The following is a 19129-nucleotide window of genomic DNA, read 5'->3' on the forward strand; positions in this document are numbered from 1 at the left end:
TACCTTTCTAAGTGCTGCTGGTAATGAGGCAGTAGACATTGATATCGCTGGAATAACATAAGCATGTGGACAGATTACTGATGGTAGTTGGTTTTCTTGTACAGTATAGCGTCTGCCTGATATATCATAGTACCTGAAAGGAGAGTAAACATTGTCCAATTAATACATCCTACTGAAATAAAGTCTGAGCTAGTATCTATTGTATTTCTTGACAAAACACACTAAGCTGTTTTCTCCTGTTGTAGTAGTTTTGGGCCTCCAGTACTTCTGAAGTGTATAGCTTTTTTTTTCTTTTTTTTTTTTTGGCCATACTACTCACTGGTTTTATTTAGATATTAATTCATCCCAGCTGCTTCAGCTATCTGAAACTCTAACTTGTCAGTTTTTTCCTGATACAAAACCAAATGAAACTGATTACAATATTCAGCAAGGTAACCACATCAGAGCCACACGGCAGAAAAATTAGTCCTATTATCTTATGACACTCCACCTCTACAGACACAGCAGATTACAACATTTGGGGTTTATAGTTCCACATTACATCACACATTCTGCTGACCTTCCTTCTTGAAGCAGTCTCAATAAAGAATCAGTTGAATTGACGAAACAGAAGGTCATTTATTGGAAAGATACTGCCACAATGACAGTATCTTTTTTTGCTTATTTTTTTTTCAGTGTCAGTTTTGAAATTCGGAATGCAAAGAATGTAGAAAAGTTCATTTGGTCTCCTCATAAGTGAGAAAGAAACAAGTAAAAACCAACCACTGACAACTTATCTTTTTAACTTGTCTTGCATTTCACCATCTGAAAAAAACAAAGCAGCAAGAATACAGAATTCTCTGAAGATACGGTTTCATTAAAAATTTTGATTTAAAATGGCATTTTATATATTTAGTCCTTTAGATGAGTCAACGGTTAGTTAAAATTCATCTTTTTTAATGGATGTATTTTGATATTTTTATTTCAAAATCAGACTGCATTTTTGCATGGATCATATGATAATTCAGGTTGGAAGGGCCCCCAAGAGGTTTCTTTCTGGTTCAACCTGCTGCCTGAAGCAGGGTCAGCTATGGGATCAAGCCAGGTTGCTCAGGGCTTTAAACAGTCTTGAAAGTTTACAAGAACAGAGACATCACAATCTCTTCGGGCAACAGTGAAAATGCTTTCCCTTATGTCCAGTCTGAATCTCTCTTTTCTCAATTTTTGCCTGATGTCTCTTATCCTCCCACCATGCACCACTGTGGAGAGTCTGTCTCCGTCTTCCTGGTGACCTCCCAGGTGTCATGGGGCCTCCAGGTTCCTCCTCACCTCCCCAAAGCTGCCTCTTCCCCCAGGCTGAATGAGCCTCAATCCTCCATCCTCTCCTCATAGGGCAAGTGTAACCTTACAGGCACACCCCGACTGTATCGGTGTCCTTCCACTGAACTCACCCCAGTTTGAAACACTGACAGATTTTTAGGTATAAAATAACCTCAGCAAATTGTCTTCAGACAAAAAAAAAAAAGTATCAAAATGTTTTTGTTTGTTTTGTCCATAAAATACATGTGTTTTTCATTTCAGTTAGATCAAAACTCCCTTTCTCATAGGCTTTTCCTCCAGACTCATCAAAGTCCTAAATCCAGCTGTTTGTACAGCTCTAGTTGCAAATTTAGTTTTTCTACCTGATTGTCATACTGTTTTCAAAGAGTAAATAAGGGAGCAGAGAAGCCTCAGGCTTATTTAGAGAGGTGTTCAGTTTATTGCATAATTGTGGTGAAAATGTTTTGACATTTTAACACATACCCCAATAAACATGTGCAATTATTTTGTTTATTTACCTATTTTTAAGGAAGAAACTGCACAGCTCACAGTGGCTGGTTACCTTCTCCAAGCCACAGCTGACTTTAAGCTGTCCATCTGGTTTTTCATTTTCTGCCTGTCGTCTATACAGCCTCTGCCAATGGAGGCTGCTTTGGGGTGGTTCCACATAAATTGTAGATGAGATAATTCAATTGTCACGTTAACCAGCTGCTCATCTAATACTGAAAGATTCTGTTACATCCTTCCTCATCAAATATGTATACCGGAAGCTTCTGTAGCTCAAGGGAACAACAGCACGCTGAGGACTATCAGCTTGGTGACCAAGTGATTTTCCCTAGCTTGCTTCCATGCAACAATACTGCTGCCAAGCAAATGAGCAACACTACATGAACTACATCAACACTAGAAAACTAATGCATAGCCATTTCTGCCTCTCTGGAATAAAACTTCACATAGGAAACAGTATAGGTTAAATGAGAAACTATGAAAGCGTTAAGTGCTGTTCCTTTATTATTTTGGCTTACATACACTTCATGAACAAATGTCATGGCCAGCAGGACCAGGGAGGTGATTGTCCCCCTGTACTCAGCTCTGGTGAGGCCGCACCTCGAGTGCTGTGTTCAGCTTTGGGCCCCTCACTAAAAGAAGGACATCAAGGTCCTGGAGCGTGTCCAGAGGAGGGCTACGAAGCTGGCGAGGGGCCTGGAACACAAGTCCTGTGAGGAGCGGCTGAGGGAACTGGGGGTGTTTAGTCTGGAGAAGAGGAGGCTGCTCAGGGGAGACCTCATTGCTCTCTACAACTACCTGAAAGAAAGGTGTGGGGAGCTGGGGGTAAGCCTCTTCTCACAGATAACTAGCGATAGGACTAGAGGGAATGGCCTCAAGTTGTGCCAGGGGAGGTTTAGGTTGGAAATTAGGAAACATTTCTTCTCAGAAAGAGCAGTCAGGCATTGGAACAGGTTGCCTGGGGAGGTGGTGGCGTCACCGTCCCTGGGGGTGTTCAAAGATAGGTTGGACTTGGTGCTTAGGGACATGGTTTAGTGGGTGACATTGGTAGTAGGGTGATGGTTGGACCAGATGATCTTGAAGGTCTCTTCCAACCTTAATGATTCTATGATTCTATGATTTTATCAGAGCAGTGGAACAAGTGACGCAGTATGGGCAGGAGGTTGGGAAGGTTCTTGGTTGAAGACTAGCTAAGGAGGAGGAAAATGCAGGACAACATGGGAAGCAGGTGAAAGCGCAGCTAAGCGCTGAGGTGGCATGAAATGGCGGCAAGAGGCCGCCATTTGCTATGGTGCTGCTCAGCCAGTGTCAAGCTTCTGCACCCCAAGAGCTACATAACGTACATGTCAGAAAACAACATGCCTCCATCTTGCACATCAAAATGCCAAAAGGAGGAAGACAAGCTGTGGGAGAAAACACTTCCTGGGTAGGAACTAATGAGGTCTTTCGGAATCCCCCATGTCTGCTGTGGAAGGGGGCTGTGCCAGAAATTTGGGAGGCTCCCGCTGGCTCACTTCCAGCATTGGAGGCTGGGCCACCCAAGAGGCCCCTCTGAAACCTTACCCCCATGGGCCTGCTCCTGGCCACCTGCTCCTGGCCACCTGCTCCTGGAGCCCGAGGGCCAGAGGATGGGCCATCAGGTCCTGAGACACCATTTGACCTCAGGGTACCACCAAGTGTGCGGTGCAGTAGCCAGCATGTCACTGCTTTCAGAGCATGGTGGAGCAATACCATTTCTTTCAGATACCTTTCTTTTAAAGGATGCAATTTCAGGCTGAAAAACGGAGCTGACAAAAGCAGCACAAGAAGTTTCAACCCAAAGACAACGCGCTGTCAAACAGCCAACAGTGGCACTTCAGATTTCCAAACGGGATAGCAGATCTTTAAATTTCTACACGATTTCAGGTCTATCCTTGCAACAATCTACTGATAGCTGAGCTCACAAGAGCCTCCCAAAAGCTTTAATTTAGAGCAGAAGGCAATTTTCCAGGACAGCTCTGCAGTACGCTTCCTGCCTCAAGGCATGGGCACGCAAGCAAGCTGCCACGGGGCAAGCCGGCTGTGAAGTCTGCGGTAACTGCCCGTGTAAATTCTTGTGTTCCGGCCTAAATGCAAAGAAGCTCACCCCGATCTGCCGAGACACTCACCGTGGGGTGAGGGCAGGCTGGTGGACAGTTACCGTGGGGCAGCTGACGCACTGCAAATCCACACCCTTGCTTTCCTCACTCTTAACTTGTTTGTGTAACCATACCCACTCGTTCAAAGCCCGGCAGGCCTGGGGGTAAAGAGTGTTTGCAACACGCTAGGAATGTTATGAAACCCTCCCAGACATTTTGCAAGGCCCATCAGTCGTCTGAGGCACTTGGAGAGAGGTTGTCTGTGGAGGTAAGAATTTTTACATCAGGAGAAATGGTGGGTTGAATATTTATGATAGACTGAGTAGTTTATTGTTTGTTATATGTTTGGCTACTAAATGGTGCAACTAATTATGTCAAAAACACTCAGAATATGTTTCCACAGCAATGACTGTCTGGCGTGTTTTCACGTAGCTAATGAAAATAATAACAAATTCTACAGTGAAGCAAAAGGAAGAGCAGAGAGAAGGTCTTAGAAATTACCAAGCTTTTGAATAGAGAGTGAGGATGGAGAAGCTTTGTAGGTAGAAAAGTCTTCTCCTCACCAGTACAGAGATGCTCGCTCGCAGCAGAACTACTGACTGGAAGAGTAATCATAAACCATTAAACTGGGAAGTGAACTTTTTATGATACAGACGACACACCATAGACTTATCACTCTTTCTTGTCCATGCCTAAGTCCCTCATAGTGACACAATGATATTCTAGTAATTGTCTTAAAAATTAATCTTAAAATATTAAGACAAGTATTTTGAAGGGAATTAACCTGAAGACAAAAATGCACAAATAAACCATGTTAGAAACAATAAACAAAACTCACAAGCAAAAAGTAGAAAAGAGGAGATTGCCATATGTTTTAAATTAATCATGCTTACTAAACTGACAGCCTTATAATTTTACAGCCATGGCTTCCCTCATCATCTATCATATTCAGCCCAGATATCCATCTACAGTCTGCTGTTTTTTAGAGCAGTCTTCAGTCTGTACCCTGTAGATGATTCTTGAATATTAATTCTCATTTTCAATCAACACTTTTACACGGGATGAGATCATGCTTTAAAAAAGAGAATGCATGTATGAGCAAGAACAACTTGATTAAAACAGAAAGATATTCTGTTTGTTTATTCAGATCCTCTGCCCAGTCTCCCACCTCCCATGCCATATCAGCACTTAATTTTTTTCTTTGGGACCAGCAAATATCAATCTGATCAGTAAAACCTCTGTGCTAAAGATTTACTGCAAAACACAGAACAGCATTAAGAGCAGTAGGAGGCTTTCCCCCCGCTCACCCACCAATATATTTGCTCTTGACTACGATGGGTCTACCTACACTGCCAAGTAATTTACCTCCCTGGTTCACTCCCTGGTCCTGGTCCCCTTGTCAGCCATACTGCACATGCACCACTTTGTGCCTGGGCTCTCTGGAGGAAACCAAGTTCTTCCCTCCGAGGAGGAGCCCAAGCGCAGCTCTGAGGATGGACTGCCCGAGGGATGGCAGAGCAGGGATGGGGCTATGGCAGCTTTGGCTCCTCCTGCCCTACACCACCCCAGCTAGCCTCCTGCCCTCAGACACCCCCAGTGTGCCCCACACCACACCCCACACCATGCAGCATACCTTCGGCATAATGTTATAAAAACACCAGTCTTGCAGGCAGCAAAGCAGCCCTCACATTACCTCAGACACTTTGAACTGAAGCCACAAAAATATAATTATGGTCGCAGAGCCACAGGGGCATCAGGCCCAGGTCAAGTGTTATGCAGCACAAACACAGCCAGTTCACTCTAGAGGCGTGTAATCTGGAGAGGTGTGGATGCATATATAAGGATCGCTCCCTGCGGCAGATCCTTTAGCAGTGCAGACTATTTTAAACAAGTTTTTTTTATTGCACATTATTTGAGTTGCTGTAGTTACACTTTTAATATATTTTGAGCATTTCAAACAGCCTGCTCTGGGCTGAAGTTTTCCATACAAAGCTTGTTATTTCTTCTGTCATCTTTTCCACAAAACCTGTATGTGGACTTCCTCAACAGTCCGTAGCAAGCTCCTGTATTTACATCATCTCTTCCCACTGCCTCAGCATTCCCATTATTGTATCCCTGGTTATAGCTTCTTCTTTTCCCTCCACTACAGCACTGTTCAGACTCCAGCTGACTTCAGCTCCCGTATGAAGTGGTTTTGTCACGCTCGGGTAACGTAGCACCTCTTGCGCCTCCCTACTCACACACTCGCATCCTGACAGGACACGTGCATGGGACTCAGTGGTCCTATGAGTGATGGGCTATGTGGGTGTGATTTTTAAAGGAAAACTGAGCACCTCCAAATTCCAGCTGCTGGGACTGATTAGTGGCCCTGAGGTGTGACACTGACAGCAGATGAACAGGCACCCGCCCTCTCATACCTGAACCCTGCCATCTAATGGCCGGATCTCAGATTCACAGCTGAATCAAGCTTTACATTTCTGCCTCCACCTTTCTTGATGGTAGAGATACAAAGTCTGTTTCAATCACCTTAGGTCACATCTTGTCACGGCAGATGTATTCCTACTGGGTTACTTAGAAGCGTCTTGTCATACACCTTAATAATAGGGTTAATACCTCACCTAAAAGTACCCTTTGTTATAGTTACTCCATTCTGCCTTATTATGACAGCCTAAATAATTCATTTCTTTGTTTGGCAAATTCACACCATTTAAATATTTGCAGTCTTCAGCTATATCTCTCACTCAGTCATTATTTAGCATAATCTTCCCTTTTGTAAAGGAATTACTGTGTTCTCCTCTCTGTTTCCTTCTGACAACATCTCTCTTGCAAAGATGTGTCCAAAGCTGGACACAACATCCCGGTTCCAGCCATAGCAAAAATCCCAAACAGCAGGTCTGCTCTCTCTTTGCTTTGTTCCACGATACATTTGCACACACAAAGACTGCACAGAGACTTTTCTGAGCCACTGCAACACCACAAACTTGTCATACTTGTTGTCCACTGCCAGACCTATGTGTATTTGTTTTCTCAGCCCTACTGTTTTCCCAGTACAATATATTAATTTCAGGTTATTAAGTATATTTGTTTGCATTTGGCAGTTTGTTGAAGCTCTGAGCAACTCCACGAGATGAAACGGTTTCAAGCTTCTGGCTTTCTTGTGCTTCAAACAACATGCAATTGGGAATACTACATTCATTAGTCCTTCAAAACATGTTTTTCTGAGTCCTAATACAGATACACAGTGTAGCTCTGTAGCCAAATCTTTAATACACTGAATCCAAGCAGCTTTAGGTTTCTTATTCCAAGTGACTTTTTTCTGCTTTACAAGATCAAAAAGCCCAGCTGTCCCAGAAATTATTGCAGTTATTTATTATGCTTAAAGGTATCTATCTTCTTTCCCACCTCTATTGACTGAAAATAAACCCAATACAAACACTTGAGACTGAGAATAGCTTCATCTCAATTACAAAGTTATCTTCCAGATAATCTGAAAACTTAGCGAAGAATGCTTTTAGCCACACCAGAAACCCAGCCATTATATAGCTGTTTAAAATCTTCATGAATCCACATCAGCTCCATACCACATGCTCATCACTGTTTCACTCTTTTGTCTTCTCACAATATCAACTAAGGAATTTCATCATTGTAATAGTTTTCATTTTATATCTTGCTGGTATCATAAATATCTTACAGCAACTCTACTTTTTCCCTTTTTACATCTACTCTCCACAGTATCATTCTATATGAATGTCACTACAAGGAAATGCATCATAAATTTCAGTTTACACCTACCACAGACATTCACCTTTCTTTAGTTGTAATTCTAGCTCTTGTTTGCATAGGAAAAAAAAAAACTAACCAAAACAACACAAATAGCACCTTGGTTTGGTACAAAAGTACTTGAACATACTAACACAATTTCTAAAATGAGGTTTCAAAGACATATTTTGTCATTTGATTACTTGGAAATTATTTGAATTAACTGAAGCTCTTTTTTATTCTGTAATTTGACGGCCATTAAGCAAACTTTGTCAGTTACTCCTTTTCAAGAAACTGGAACCCCTGTTGTTTATGTGCCAACCATTAAGTGTAAAAAAAAAATCCAAACAAATTATTTAAAATATTATTGTAAGATGCTCTCCTTCATCGACTTTTTTTTTTTTACTTAGTCAGAAAAGCTCATTATTGCCATCTGGCCACTGGGTGGCACCTCTGCATGTATGCCAGATTTGCCCCAACAAATCCGTGTTGCCTGTGATAACCACTCCTCTCATTCCACAGCCAAGTCTTGACATTACACCAGCTCCACATATGTAGCCATGTTTGCAAGACTGATAAAGTTTATTATTAAAAACTGACTTTGCAAAATATTTCTGAAGTTTTCCATTGTATTTTTTCTACTCACCATTTTTGGGAATATGAAACTGTATAAAATAACCTCATGGCGAAAACTTGATTTCTTGAATATGTGTAAGCATTGGGAACTTTTGAATGTCTGACATAATTTAACTGACAGATATGATAAAAAAAGCTACATAATGATCTTTTTTGCTGTGTATTAATATAACATAAATCATGTCTGGCATTGTGATAGCATCCAGAGACACCCCCCCCCAGCAAAGTCAAACTTGGGTGGCAATAAACAAATACACGGTACTGACATCCTCAGCCCCAGACACTATTTGTAACCATGCTGCACTAGAGTGTCTCACTGAGCACAGAGCTAATCTTGATATTCATATTCTAGTCTAGCTTTAAAGCATTGTATAAACAATAATCATCACATTCACTTGCCAAACAAAGGTAGTATCTCATTTTATATAGTAAGAAGCTCAAAGAACCAGATGAAGCTGTTTGAGGAGATGGAAAGCCAGCATCACTCATGTCTTTAAACACATGATGCTTTTCTTTGTTCACATTGACTCACCATGACTTGATGAACAGAAATATCATGTTACCACGTAATTTTGCTGCTTTCCTGTAACTCCATTGAGAGATATGGAGCAGTATTTACAATTTTAGGAATGTGAAAATACTTCTGAACATAGATTCATGCTTGCAACATTTTTTCCCTTGCTCTTTTATGTGAGTATTAGCATTTGGTTCAAAGTGATAGTTGGAAAAAAAATTAGCAAAGTCTTTGCTCTTGAAAGCTGTGTGCATCTAGTAACCTTCTTTAGACTAAAGTTCCACTTTGAAAAGTACAATTTATTTCTAACTGCAGTGCCACTGCAACAGCAGGAAAGTCTTTAATTCTTAAAAGAAAAATATTCTGTCCACGAGAAGGGATGAAACAGGGATGAGACACCAGAACAGGCCTCTCAAGTTCCCAGGGGCCAGCTGCAGGAAAGCCTGCGCAGGATGGGTACAGGGAAGCAGGGAGGCACAGCCTGGCAAGCACACACCGTAACACACCATCCTGCGGCACGGCCGCATCCTGCCGCACAGAAGCGACCACAGCACTGGGCTGAGGGCTGCCCTTCCAGCAAGATTCCTGCATGAGGCCCCGGAGGATTACCCCACCATAGAGCAGCCCAGCTCTTTGCCTCAGCCCTACTCTAGCTTCTCCTGCCCCCTCAGGCCCCAGATCCCAGCCCCAGCTGTCCCACAAGAGAGAGCAAGGATCAGGACAAAGCCAACAAGATGCATGCAGGACAAGCAAGATTTGGCTAGTGCTGCATAAACTCATCAATTTATCTATTCATCAAATTCTTCATAAACCACACCCTGCAATTACAGCAAAGGAACTCTCCTAAAACTCTCCTAAGCTGATTTCATGAGCTGAAATTAGCCCACTGTCTAGAACAAAGGCAACCAACCAGTGTGGGACCAGCCCTTTTACATTCTCATCAATTATGCTAAGTCTAATTGAAACTCAGGCTTTTGGCAGCAAAGAGCTGAGCCACATTTTGCTCAGAAAATCACACAGGGGCTTACATTCAATGGGGATTTGTGATTACAAGTAGCCTTGATGTGAGAGTTTATTATGTCATTTCTGAATATCAGCAATCTAAACATGTAAGAAAACTAGAAAACAGTTCCTAACATATTACAGAATATATATATATATATATATATATAAAAGTATATATATATATTTAAAGTGTCACTATAAACAGAGGTGCCAGTTAAGAATGTAGACTTGGGGATTTAGCTTTGAAATTTGGTCATTAAAATTTTACTGAGCTTTAAGTAGAAAGGAAGAAAAATGGATGACCAACTGTCCTTTGATGCCAGGAGTGGAACACTGAACTAAAATGATATATTTGGAAATAACTAATATATATATAAAGTCATACTTGGGTAAGTCATCTCATGTGATGTGAGATGTTTTGCTGTTTCCATACTTAATAAGGGACTGTATAATTTCAGGTTTCAAATAATGATAACTTCATTGCAAAAGATACTAATCTGGATTTTCTCACCTGCCTAAAAACAAGCACCTGCAGATATTTTAATATAAATCTGAACATTTAAAAATTTTGGTTTGAGAAATCACTGATTAGCCCCACTCAAATTCTCTGCATATTTCTATGCTGACAACTGACTGAAGTTGGAATTGCAATTTAAGGTAATAGGATGATAATACTCAATCACAATTTATGAATGTGTTGAACAGGCTACATCTGTGACTCTCATGTCTTTGAGTAGACAGTCTAGAAGACGTGTGCTTACAGTTGTATTTATGGAAACAATTTTAAAATGCTTTAACACAGACATATTTTAAGATACAACTTTTTAAAATCTACTTTCATACCCTTTTAAGTTTACTTTAAAAGCTACTTTTACCAAAAGTAGTTTAGGGAAATCTCAGAAATTACTAAGCCTTTAGACAGGAGAACAATGGAGAAGGTGAAAAGCACAAGCAAGGCATATCAATCGTGGCCACAGATGCAGCATAAGAAGTGGTTTTGTCACAAACTTGAGCACAGCACCAAAATGAGATGCTATCCATTTCACAGTACATTCTGTAGCCTGACAGATGATCATCACTGCTCTTCATTTTTATTTTTAAGAGCAATGAGTGCATATATTTAAATTCTCAAAAGTTGCACATCAAAATAAATACATAGATGTGGATGGGCTCTCTTCATACCCCCACATGGAAGAGGCTTTCTGCCAGCTCAGATATCATACAGATTTACATTACCAAGTGCTTCTTTGAAGTTTTATTGGCTTTGTAGAAAGGACTAACTTATACAGCAAGAAGCAGCAGACTTCAGGATACAAGCTTGCTGCAAGGCAGCCTGCCTGCATCTCTGCATCCTAATGCTACAGTCAGAAGATCACAGACTTTGGTTTCAGACTTTGTTTTGCTTCATTTTTTGAGGAATGTCTAGTTCTCTCCTGACAGCGTTTTTGCCTCTTGTCAAACCTACTTATCACTCCCATCTTTCACTTCCTTCTCTTTTCCACAAAAGTTATCAAAAGTCACGTCGCAGGCAATGAGGGAAGGTAAAAGAAGGGATGTAAAAAACAGAAGAGAGACAAATGAGAACAAGCAGATCCTGGGAAAGGAGGTGCAGACAATCTAGAGAGAATATTTTTTTAATCAGGACATTGACAGCCCAGTTAATGTTGTGCAAATCTTTGCTATTTAAAATTGTGAGCATTTTGTTACAATTCAGTACAGTTAATACTGCTTCATTAACAGCTCTCTCCTAGGTAACTAGATGATGACACCTTCAACTATTGGTTACAGACAGCTCATCCTCCAGCCTCATTGCTTGTTCATCCTAGGCTGCTTAAATACCTCCTGAGCAGGAAACACCTTCAAGTTAATTATATTAAATGTCTGGGATGGAGCCTGCCAAGCGGTCCTGACCACAGGAAAGCAGGCAGAGGCTCCTTGTACTCAATGACAACAATGTCTTCTTACAATGAGGTCACTATATCAAAGGAAAAATCCTATGAAAACCCTCAGTTTTTAACTTTGAGGAAGCAAAGACGATTTTTTTGTAATTTCTATCTCCTGCACTGATCTGTGGCTACAGCACCATAAAAGAAATGCCCATATCTTGTCTCTTAGTCAGAGCAGAGGTGGCTATCTCAACACATATGCATTTCTGAGTGAAAACAAGTCTGATTCGTCCACCGTAAGCATTAACTCTCAGCCACACCTACTCTTCTAATTCAGTCAAGTCTACTACTAATGAAAGCTCCCTCTCCACGTGACAAGCAAATTTAGATGTAGTCCTGCTTATCTTTGACTAAGGATGTCATCCATAAAATTATAACATTACTAAAATTGTGCTTGAAGCTGAATTAAGAAGAAAAACTTAAGGGAGTGAACTTGCTCTCTTACTAGCCTGCGGGTTATACCATCACGTATTCTTAACGTGTCTACCTGACCTGGTCTGTACCTAGCAGCAGTAACCTCCACGGCGTTTGCTGAAGGAAGTAATTTTCGTGTCTCAGTAAGTGTCATGCTTCAGTTCTCTGTCATCACAAAATAAATTATTTTGGCAGGGTGCTAGGTGACAAACTATATTGTTCAAGTGAGCCTGCATACTACCTCAGTGATTCTGATGCTTTATGTGCTTTCAGTGTGTGAGCTCCTGATGCTTGTAGTCTTGAAAAGATCACGTAGTCATTTAAAAACTAACAAACAAAAGCACCACACGACAATGTTTCTAGTATTCCTTTGGAAGAGAAGGGCTTTATACCACCCTACTGTCTCAATAGGCTTATGTACCTCAGTTTGGATCTAGGTCTTATGCTGCCAAAGATGTCTAATTGACAGTTGAGTACAAAGAGTAATTAAGTAAACATCTGAAATCACGCCAAATAATTCTACGACAATTTCAATCACATTTTAATTTTAAAATAGTTCACACATTAAACTTTATCCTAAAGCATCACTTGGTACAAATGTATTATGAGTCTTGGACTTTATACATGAAATACAAGTCATCCTGGAGCCAGTTCAAAGACTGACTTAAATCATCTAGGATGTCCTATTTACAATAGCTTACTACAGAGTCATCTGCCAGCAACTCTGTAGTTACCTGCTAAAACCTTCTATTTTAATTTCTGTATTTGCCTACTTTCAACGCTCTAAGGTCTAGAACCAGTTTAACAAGGCATTTATCTTGTCATTTGTGACCCAGTTGGGGCAACATCTTCATAAGGGATAAAGAAATTACCATCTCCCACACATAAATCCTCTGGATTTGGGAGGAAAACATTTTTGGTACCGGGTTTTAGACTGCAGGGACAGTCCCAATGGACAGTCCTTTATTGGCTCCTGATGATTTTTCAAAGTGTAAGATAAATACTTCCTTTTGTAAACGTCCTTCTCACAACTGAAGGAGCCGTAGATTTCTTTTAATACCGTAGGTAATCCATCCTCCAAAAGAGAGCAACAGGAAACAACTGAAGTAATCAACGCGATTACTAGAATAGGTTATGCAAGGGCAAAAAAAAGCAAGTGGTCACGTTTTTATCATATTACACATGCAATGAAACAGATGACAATTTCACAGTCTTTGGGCTCAAGTTTCCAAACTCAGTCCTTCAAGCATTCTGAAAGTCTGCCCCAGGCTGCTCTGTACAGTAAACACACATTTGAAAACATAGTTAACCTGGCAGCAGACCTTTGGGGCTGCAAAGCTTCTCCCTGCAAAGATACGGGCTGTGAAATCTCTGTCAAGAGATATTCATTATCCATTATGCTGAACCATATTTATTTCTGTCTTCATATAAGATAATACTTCAAAGAAGCCAAAGATCAGGAGGAGGAGGCAACTCAGGATGAGAAGCAATTACTAAATATTTGAAATTTATTTTCCAGATAAAGAGATCATTTTATTAGTTTACATGTTGTAAGTCACTAAATTATAAAATTACACGATTTTGCTGAAGCATCATAAAGAAATGACATTACTTAAAGACTTGATCTGTACTCTATTTTCATAAAAAGGCAGCATTGCATCCTGGTCTGTAAATCTGTTAATTACAAATCTTTCTCATAAAAAAAGTTAATGAACCATCATTTGCTATTAATGTTTCCATTAATTAATGGGAAAAAACAGTAGCTACAGAAACAAGAGGACACTGGGGTGTTGGTTTCACTAATTAAAGCTAGTTCAACATCATTTTAGTAACTCAGTCTCACTAATTAACATGTGCAATGACATTTTTAGGAACTTCAGAACAGCAGTGGCTGGACCTGTAAATACGACCCTATCATTCCCAGGGAATGGTCTCTGGGGTAATGTCCAGCTGCACAAAATAACCTACACAAGTGTGCCTAATACCCTCCTCCCTTAAAGATGTGTCACAAGAGCTAATGAAAATGGAGGCAATAAACACTAATCAAATGTTATGAATTTCAACACAAAAATCTAGAACAACTTTCATTTTACATACCCATCTCACTACTGAACCAGCTCTTTCATGAAAAGTTTATTTACTTACCACATTGGCCCGAATAGTTTAAGTATTACCCCAAATATCTTTTATCCTCCCAGTACTGATATTTCATCAGCAGTCACGTAAGATGTTAAAATGCAATGTCAGACTCCTAAAATAAAAGGTATAGCCAACATATAGCCAAGGTATAGCCAAACACCTGTGTGTGTTAATTGGCAGAACACAAATCAGTAAAAGCAGTTAGTGTCATTAATACAGAAGAAAAGATTGAAAACCTCAACTAATAGATAAATGCAGGAAGAAAAGGGGCAGAACAACCTGATTATGTTACTCTTGTGTTGTTTTAGCTTAATTCTATGTCCTTGGTCATTCCTTTTTAAGACTTTGCTATGCAAATATTCAAGAGCTGGCTCAAGAAGTAGTTTTGCCATAGACACCTTGGCAGGCACTTATAAAACTGCTTTGGCTAAAAGGCTCTGCTCGTCCCTCACAGAAAGCCACAGAGCTCTCATTAACGAGCAGCTTCAGTCCACCTCTCTTTTCGCAAGCTGTACACAGCGGTATTTCTGCGCCTCACTCTGTACACAAGTCCAAGGACACAAACAAGCGCCCTGCAAAGCCTGAACAGACTGAACCATAGACCACAATAACAGAAGATGCAAGATGACTGAAGGGTTTTGCTTTACAGCTAACTTTTGAAACCTCTCCTCCCCAGCCCTCACCTGCATTATTAAATTGTAATTTGGTCTAGATTAAAGGACAGTGGAGCGGCATAAAAGAAGAGGTGGACAGCTAACCAAAATAAGCACATTTGTAAAGAGACTTAGGGAGACGAGAAGATTATTAGCAGATGAAAATAACAAGACTGTTCCAGGCATATGAGACATACAGAAATCAGAGCGGAAGAAGTAAAACACTTCAGAAGGTATAAGAGATGAGGAACATACTTTAAGAAAGGAAAAATAAAAGAGGGTGAGAACTTTTTCAGCAATGAATAGAAGGTCTCCTCGAACCATGTTTTAACCATGCATTTCTTACTCTTGTAGGAAGTGGAAAGTGGTTTCAGGAAAAATGAATTTGTATAAACATTACAAAAATCCTTGTACTGGTCAAGCTTTTGAGATTTGTTATTCTGTTGCATACGTGCTGTGCAGACACCATCTAAAAACTTTGACCCAAATATTAGTCAATACAATGTAATCCTGTCTTAAAGACCAAAAAAAGGATGTAGAAGGTAAGATCTATCATTATTTGCACTGCGGCTATGCTGAGAATCTTCAGAGTCTCAAAGTGGTAGGCCCTGTCCTAAAAGGCAGGTATATCCAATAAGCTGGAAGGGAGGTGACACAATTACGCTGAAAAGTCTGCAATTATACTAACACTTTCAGAACAGCAACCGCGTTATCAGATTTATAACCACCAAGACCCAACGTCTGACAGGGAAGACTTGTGGCATCAATACCGGGTAACTGCAGGTGCAAACATCAAAGCCAACTGATAGGATGTGAGCAAGCTCCTGGGAGTCATCCAAGATATAACATAACATATGTACCTCTATGGTCTTTTGGATGAAGATCAAAAAGACAGGAGTGACAGGCACCCAACCCTGATGGCATTTCCAGTAACCTCCACAGTAACAGATGTATCAATGATACCGCTCCATTACCGGAAAAGTAATGATGCAGGACAGCAGGCAATGTCACAAAATGTTCATAAAGTTCTTTGTTTGGACATGGCATTGCGTTCAAATTCATGTTTACATGCAATGCACTAGTAACCACAAACATATAAAGTCACCATAAAATCTTCAAAAAATAAAAAGTCTACACTCTCTGCAAGGAACAAAAGTAACAATTCCACAAGAAACAGTTAAAGAGATTGAAATAATACTAGGTGAGCAAAACTGCATTTCAATAAAGCATTATAAAGACCATATTTAATTTATTTTGTAAATAAAGTAGGGGAAAATCTCCTCTACATAATTACTCAACAGAGTAAATACTGGGCAAAAATAGTATTTCCTGTCTTTAGTAGGCTATCTTATTAAGCCCTGAAGTCTAGGATTTATTTTTTCTTATTGTAAACTTACTAACTACAAATGTTCTAATCTGCAAAAATTATCCAGGACTTTTCTAAAACTAAGCTGCAGCATTTGACCTCATATGCACCCTAAGCAGTTCATTTCCAGAGCTCTCAAAAGAGAATGTCATGTATTCTTCCCTTAATAAAATAAAATAAAATAAAATAAAATAAAATAAAATAAAATAAAATAAAATAAAATAAAATAAATAAAATGCCTTATATTTCCTTGAATAATTTGGTGATTTTTTTCATTAAAGATTCTGTATGGGTTTTAAACATGTATAAAACAACACTGTTTATCATATTGATAAAGAAGAGATTAATGTTTTCACCCTTCCTTTGATAACTTGGGTTATTTCACAGAGACCTTTCTGATCTTCAGGTTACAGCTATTCTATTTTTCTGTCTTATGAGCTACGTATGTGCATAAATCTCATCATGCATCTAATCACTGGTGCTTCCACCAACCTTTCAGTCCAGTCATGACTTTAGTAAGACAATCCACAAATGGATATAATAAATAAGGATTTTTTTTTTGTAAGAGGACAAAAAATCACTAACTATGGATAAGCACCTAAGAGTGCATCCTGATTGAGACAGAGTTAATTTTCTTTGCAGCACCATATGGTGCTGTGTTTTGGATTTGTGACCAAAGAAGTGTTGATAACGCACCGTCATTTTAGCTGTTGCTGGAAAGAGCTTGCGCAGCACCCAGGCTTCCTCTGCTTCTCGTGCTGTCCCCACAGCAAGTAGGATGGGGTGGGCAAGAGGCTGGGAGGGGACACGGGTGGGATGGTTGCCCCCACCTCACCAAAGGGATAATCAATGCCATGTAATGCCATGCTCAGCAATAAAAACTGTGTGTTTGTGGTGATGGGGGTGTCTTCCCAAAGCAATCCTTACTCAAAGATTGGCTGGGCATCTGTATGCTGGTAGGTGTTGCTGAGTGACTGATTATGCATTACTTGGTGGTTTTTTTTTTTTTTTTTTCCTTTTCCTTTGCTTATTAAACTATCTTTATCTTGACCCAGATGGTTTTTTCTCACTATTGCTTTTCCAATTTTCTCCCCCATCCTGCTGTGGGGATACTGAGAAAGCAGCTGGTGGATGCTTAATCGCTGGAAACGGTCAACCCACCACAGAGTGAAATAATTTCTGTGGGGCTGGGATTAGGATTCCTTCACAGGTAGTCTGTCCCCAGGAGAGTCCATGTGTTCAGAGGCCTATTTGTGAAATGTATAGTATTTTTTGGTCATCATGCATAAACTTACATTGATCCATTTATAATTTACTGTCCTATCGTGTTGCACTATTTCTTTCACTTAAAGCAAAAATGTTGTTTTAATTCCATCCCGTGTGACTCTTCTACACAGCAAAAAAGAAGCTACCTGAGCTAAATCAGTACTGGCCATAAGCATACTCAAATGCAAGTGCATGCACTATAAATACTGAGACTTGATGAGCTTGTTGTAGCAGTACCTATGTGCTTGATGTTCTCCGTATGTAGCTTAATGTTCTTTGCACCAATGTCATAAAGGTCAGAGCATGCCCAAAATTTCACTCTCCTCATGAGCATGCAAGCCCAAGTTGGACTATCTGTAGAAAAAATGGTTGCAGAAGGTGCATATGGACAACTTATCTTCTGGAGAGCTACATAACACATGCTAAAAAAAATCATTTCCTTTATTTGTGATTGTCCACTGGCATACAAATGAATAATTACAAAGGAATAAACAGTCAACTCAGAGGTGGAAAGTAGAAGGGAGACTTAAAGGACTGTTTTGCTGAATATACCACCAGTTTTGGATGCCCTGAGAAACCATGTAGTGTTTTATGACTGTGAAACTATAAAACTGTCCTTTGGAACTCTTAAATAAGATAAATACAGTTTCTAACCGTGCTGGAGGCACTACTTCCGGAGCTCTGGCAGCCTTGGTCAGTTTGACAAATCCATTATCCAGAGGTCATTTGTTCATTGGCAGACACCATTCCCAAGGCTGTTTGCTGAACTTCCAACAATACTGGCTGGCTCTTTGATGTGGTGATACGTTGCTACTCCATCATGTCTTAGACATTAGCTCTCTAAAATCTTGTCATTTGCATGGCAGTCATCTACTGGCAACCACTTCATCTTGAGAGGATGAGGTGGGAACAGGGTTTCTAAGACCTGTGAACTCAAACCCTGTCTTACAAACATCTTCTTGCCCTGGGGACTGCTCCTGGGTGCATGTGGGGCTGAAGGTTCCCTCACTGCGCCACGCTGTCCACCACAAATGCCCTGCATCCCTACACTGTCTCAGAAACCATATTTTCCTTCCAGCACCCACTCACTTCAGCAAGGACAGAGAATATTTACAGTCAGAGTTGGAAATGAGAAGTCATAAAGCAGACTTCAACATTTTTCCAAAAATGAAGCTCTAACCCTTCAAAGAATTGCAGACTGGTTTGGGTTGGACAGGGCCTTAAAGCCCACCCAGTTCCACCCCCCTGCCATGGGCAGGGACAGCTCCCACCAGACCAGGTTGCCCAAAGCCCCATCCAGCCTGGTCTTGAACACCTCCAGGGATGGGGCATCCACAGCTTCTCAGATGGGCCTCTAGTTCTTCTAGTGAAAAACTCCTTCCTTATACCTAATCTAAACCTACCCTTTTATTTTGCTAAGACCATTCCCCCTTGTCCTGTCACCACACTCCCTGACCAAGAGTCCCTCCACATCTTTCCTGTAGGCCCCCTTTAGGTACCAGAAGGCC

General features: G+C 40.5%; 1 protein-coding gene across 1 annotated transcript in view; it reads right to left on the reverse strand.

The window, feature by feature from the left end:
• Positions 1-19129, reverse strand: part of CRYBG1 (crystallin beta-gamma domain containing 1) — a 96493-nt gene that overhangs the window by 62878 nt on the left and 14486 nt on the right. The window contains exon 2 of the mRNA XM_080586952.1: positions 4-133. Coding sequence (XP_080443078.1) covers positions 4-133 — 130 coding nt within the window. The remainder of the gene's footprint in view (positions 1-3; positions 134-19129) is intronic.

The sequence above is a fragment of the Anser brachyrhynchus genome (assembly GCF_964034855.1).
Source record: "Anser brachyrhynchus genome assembly, chromosome: 3".
NCBI classification, from domain to species: domain Eukaryota; kingdom Metazoa; phylum Chordata; class Aves; order Anseriformes; family Anatidae; genus Anser; species Anser brachyrhynchus.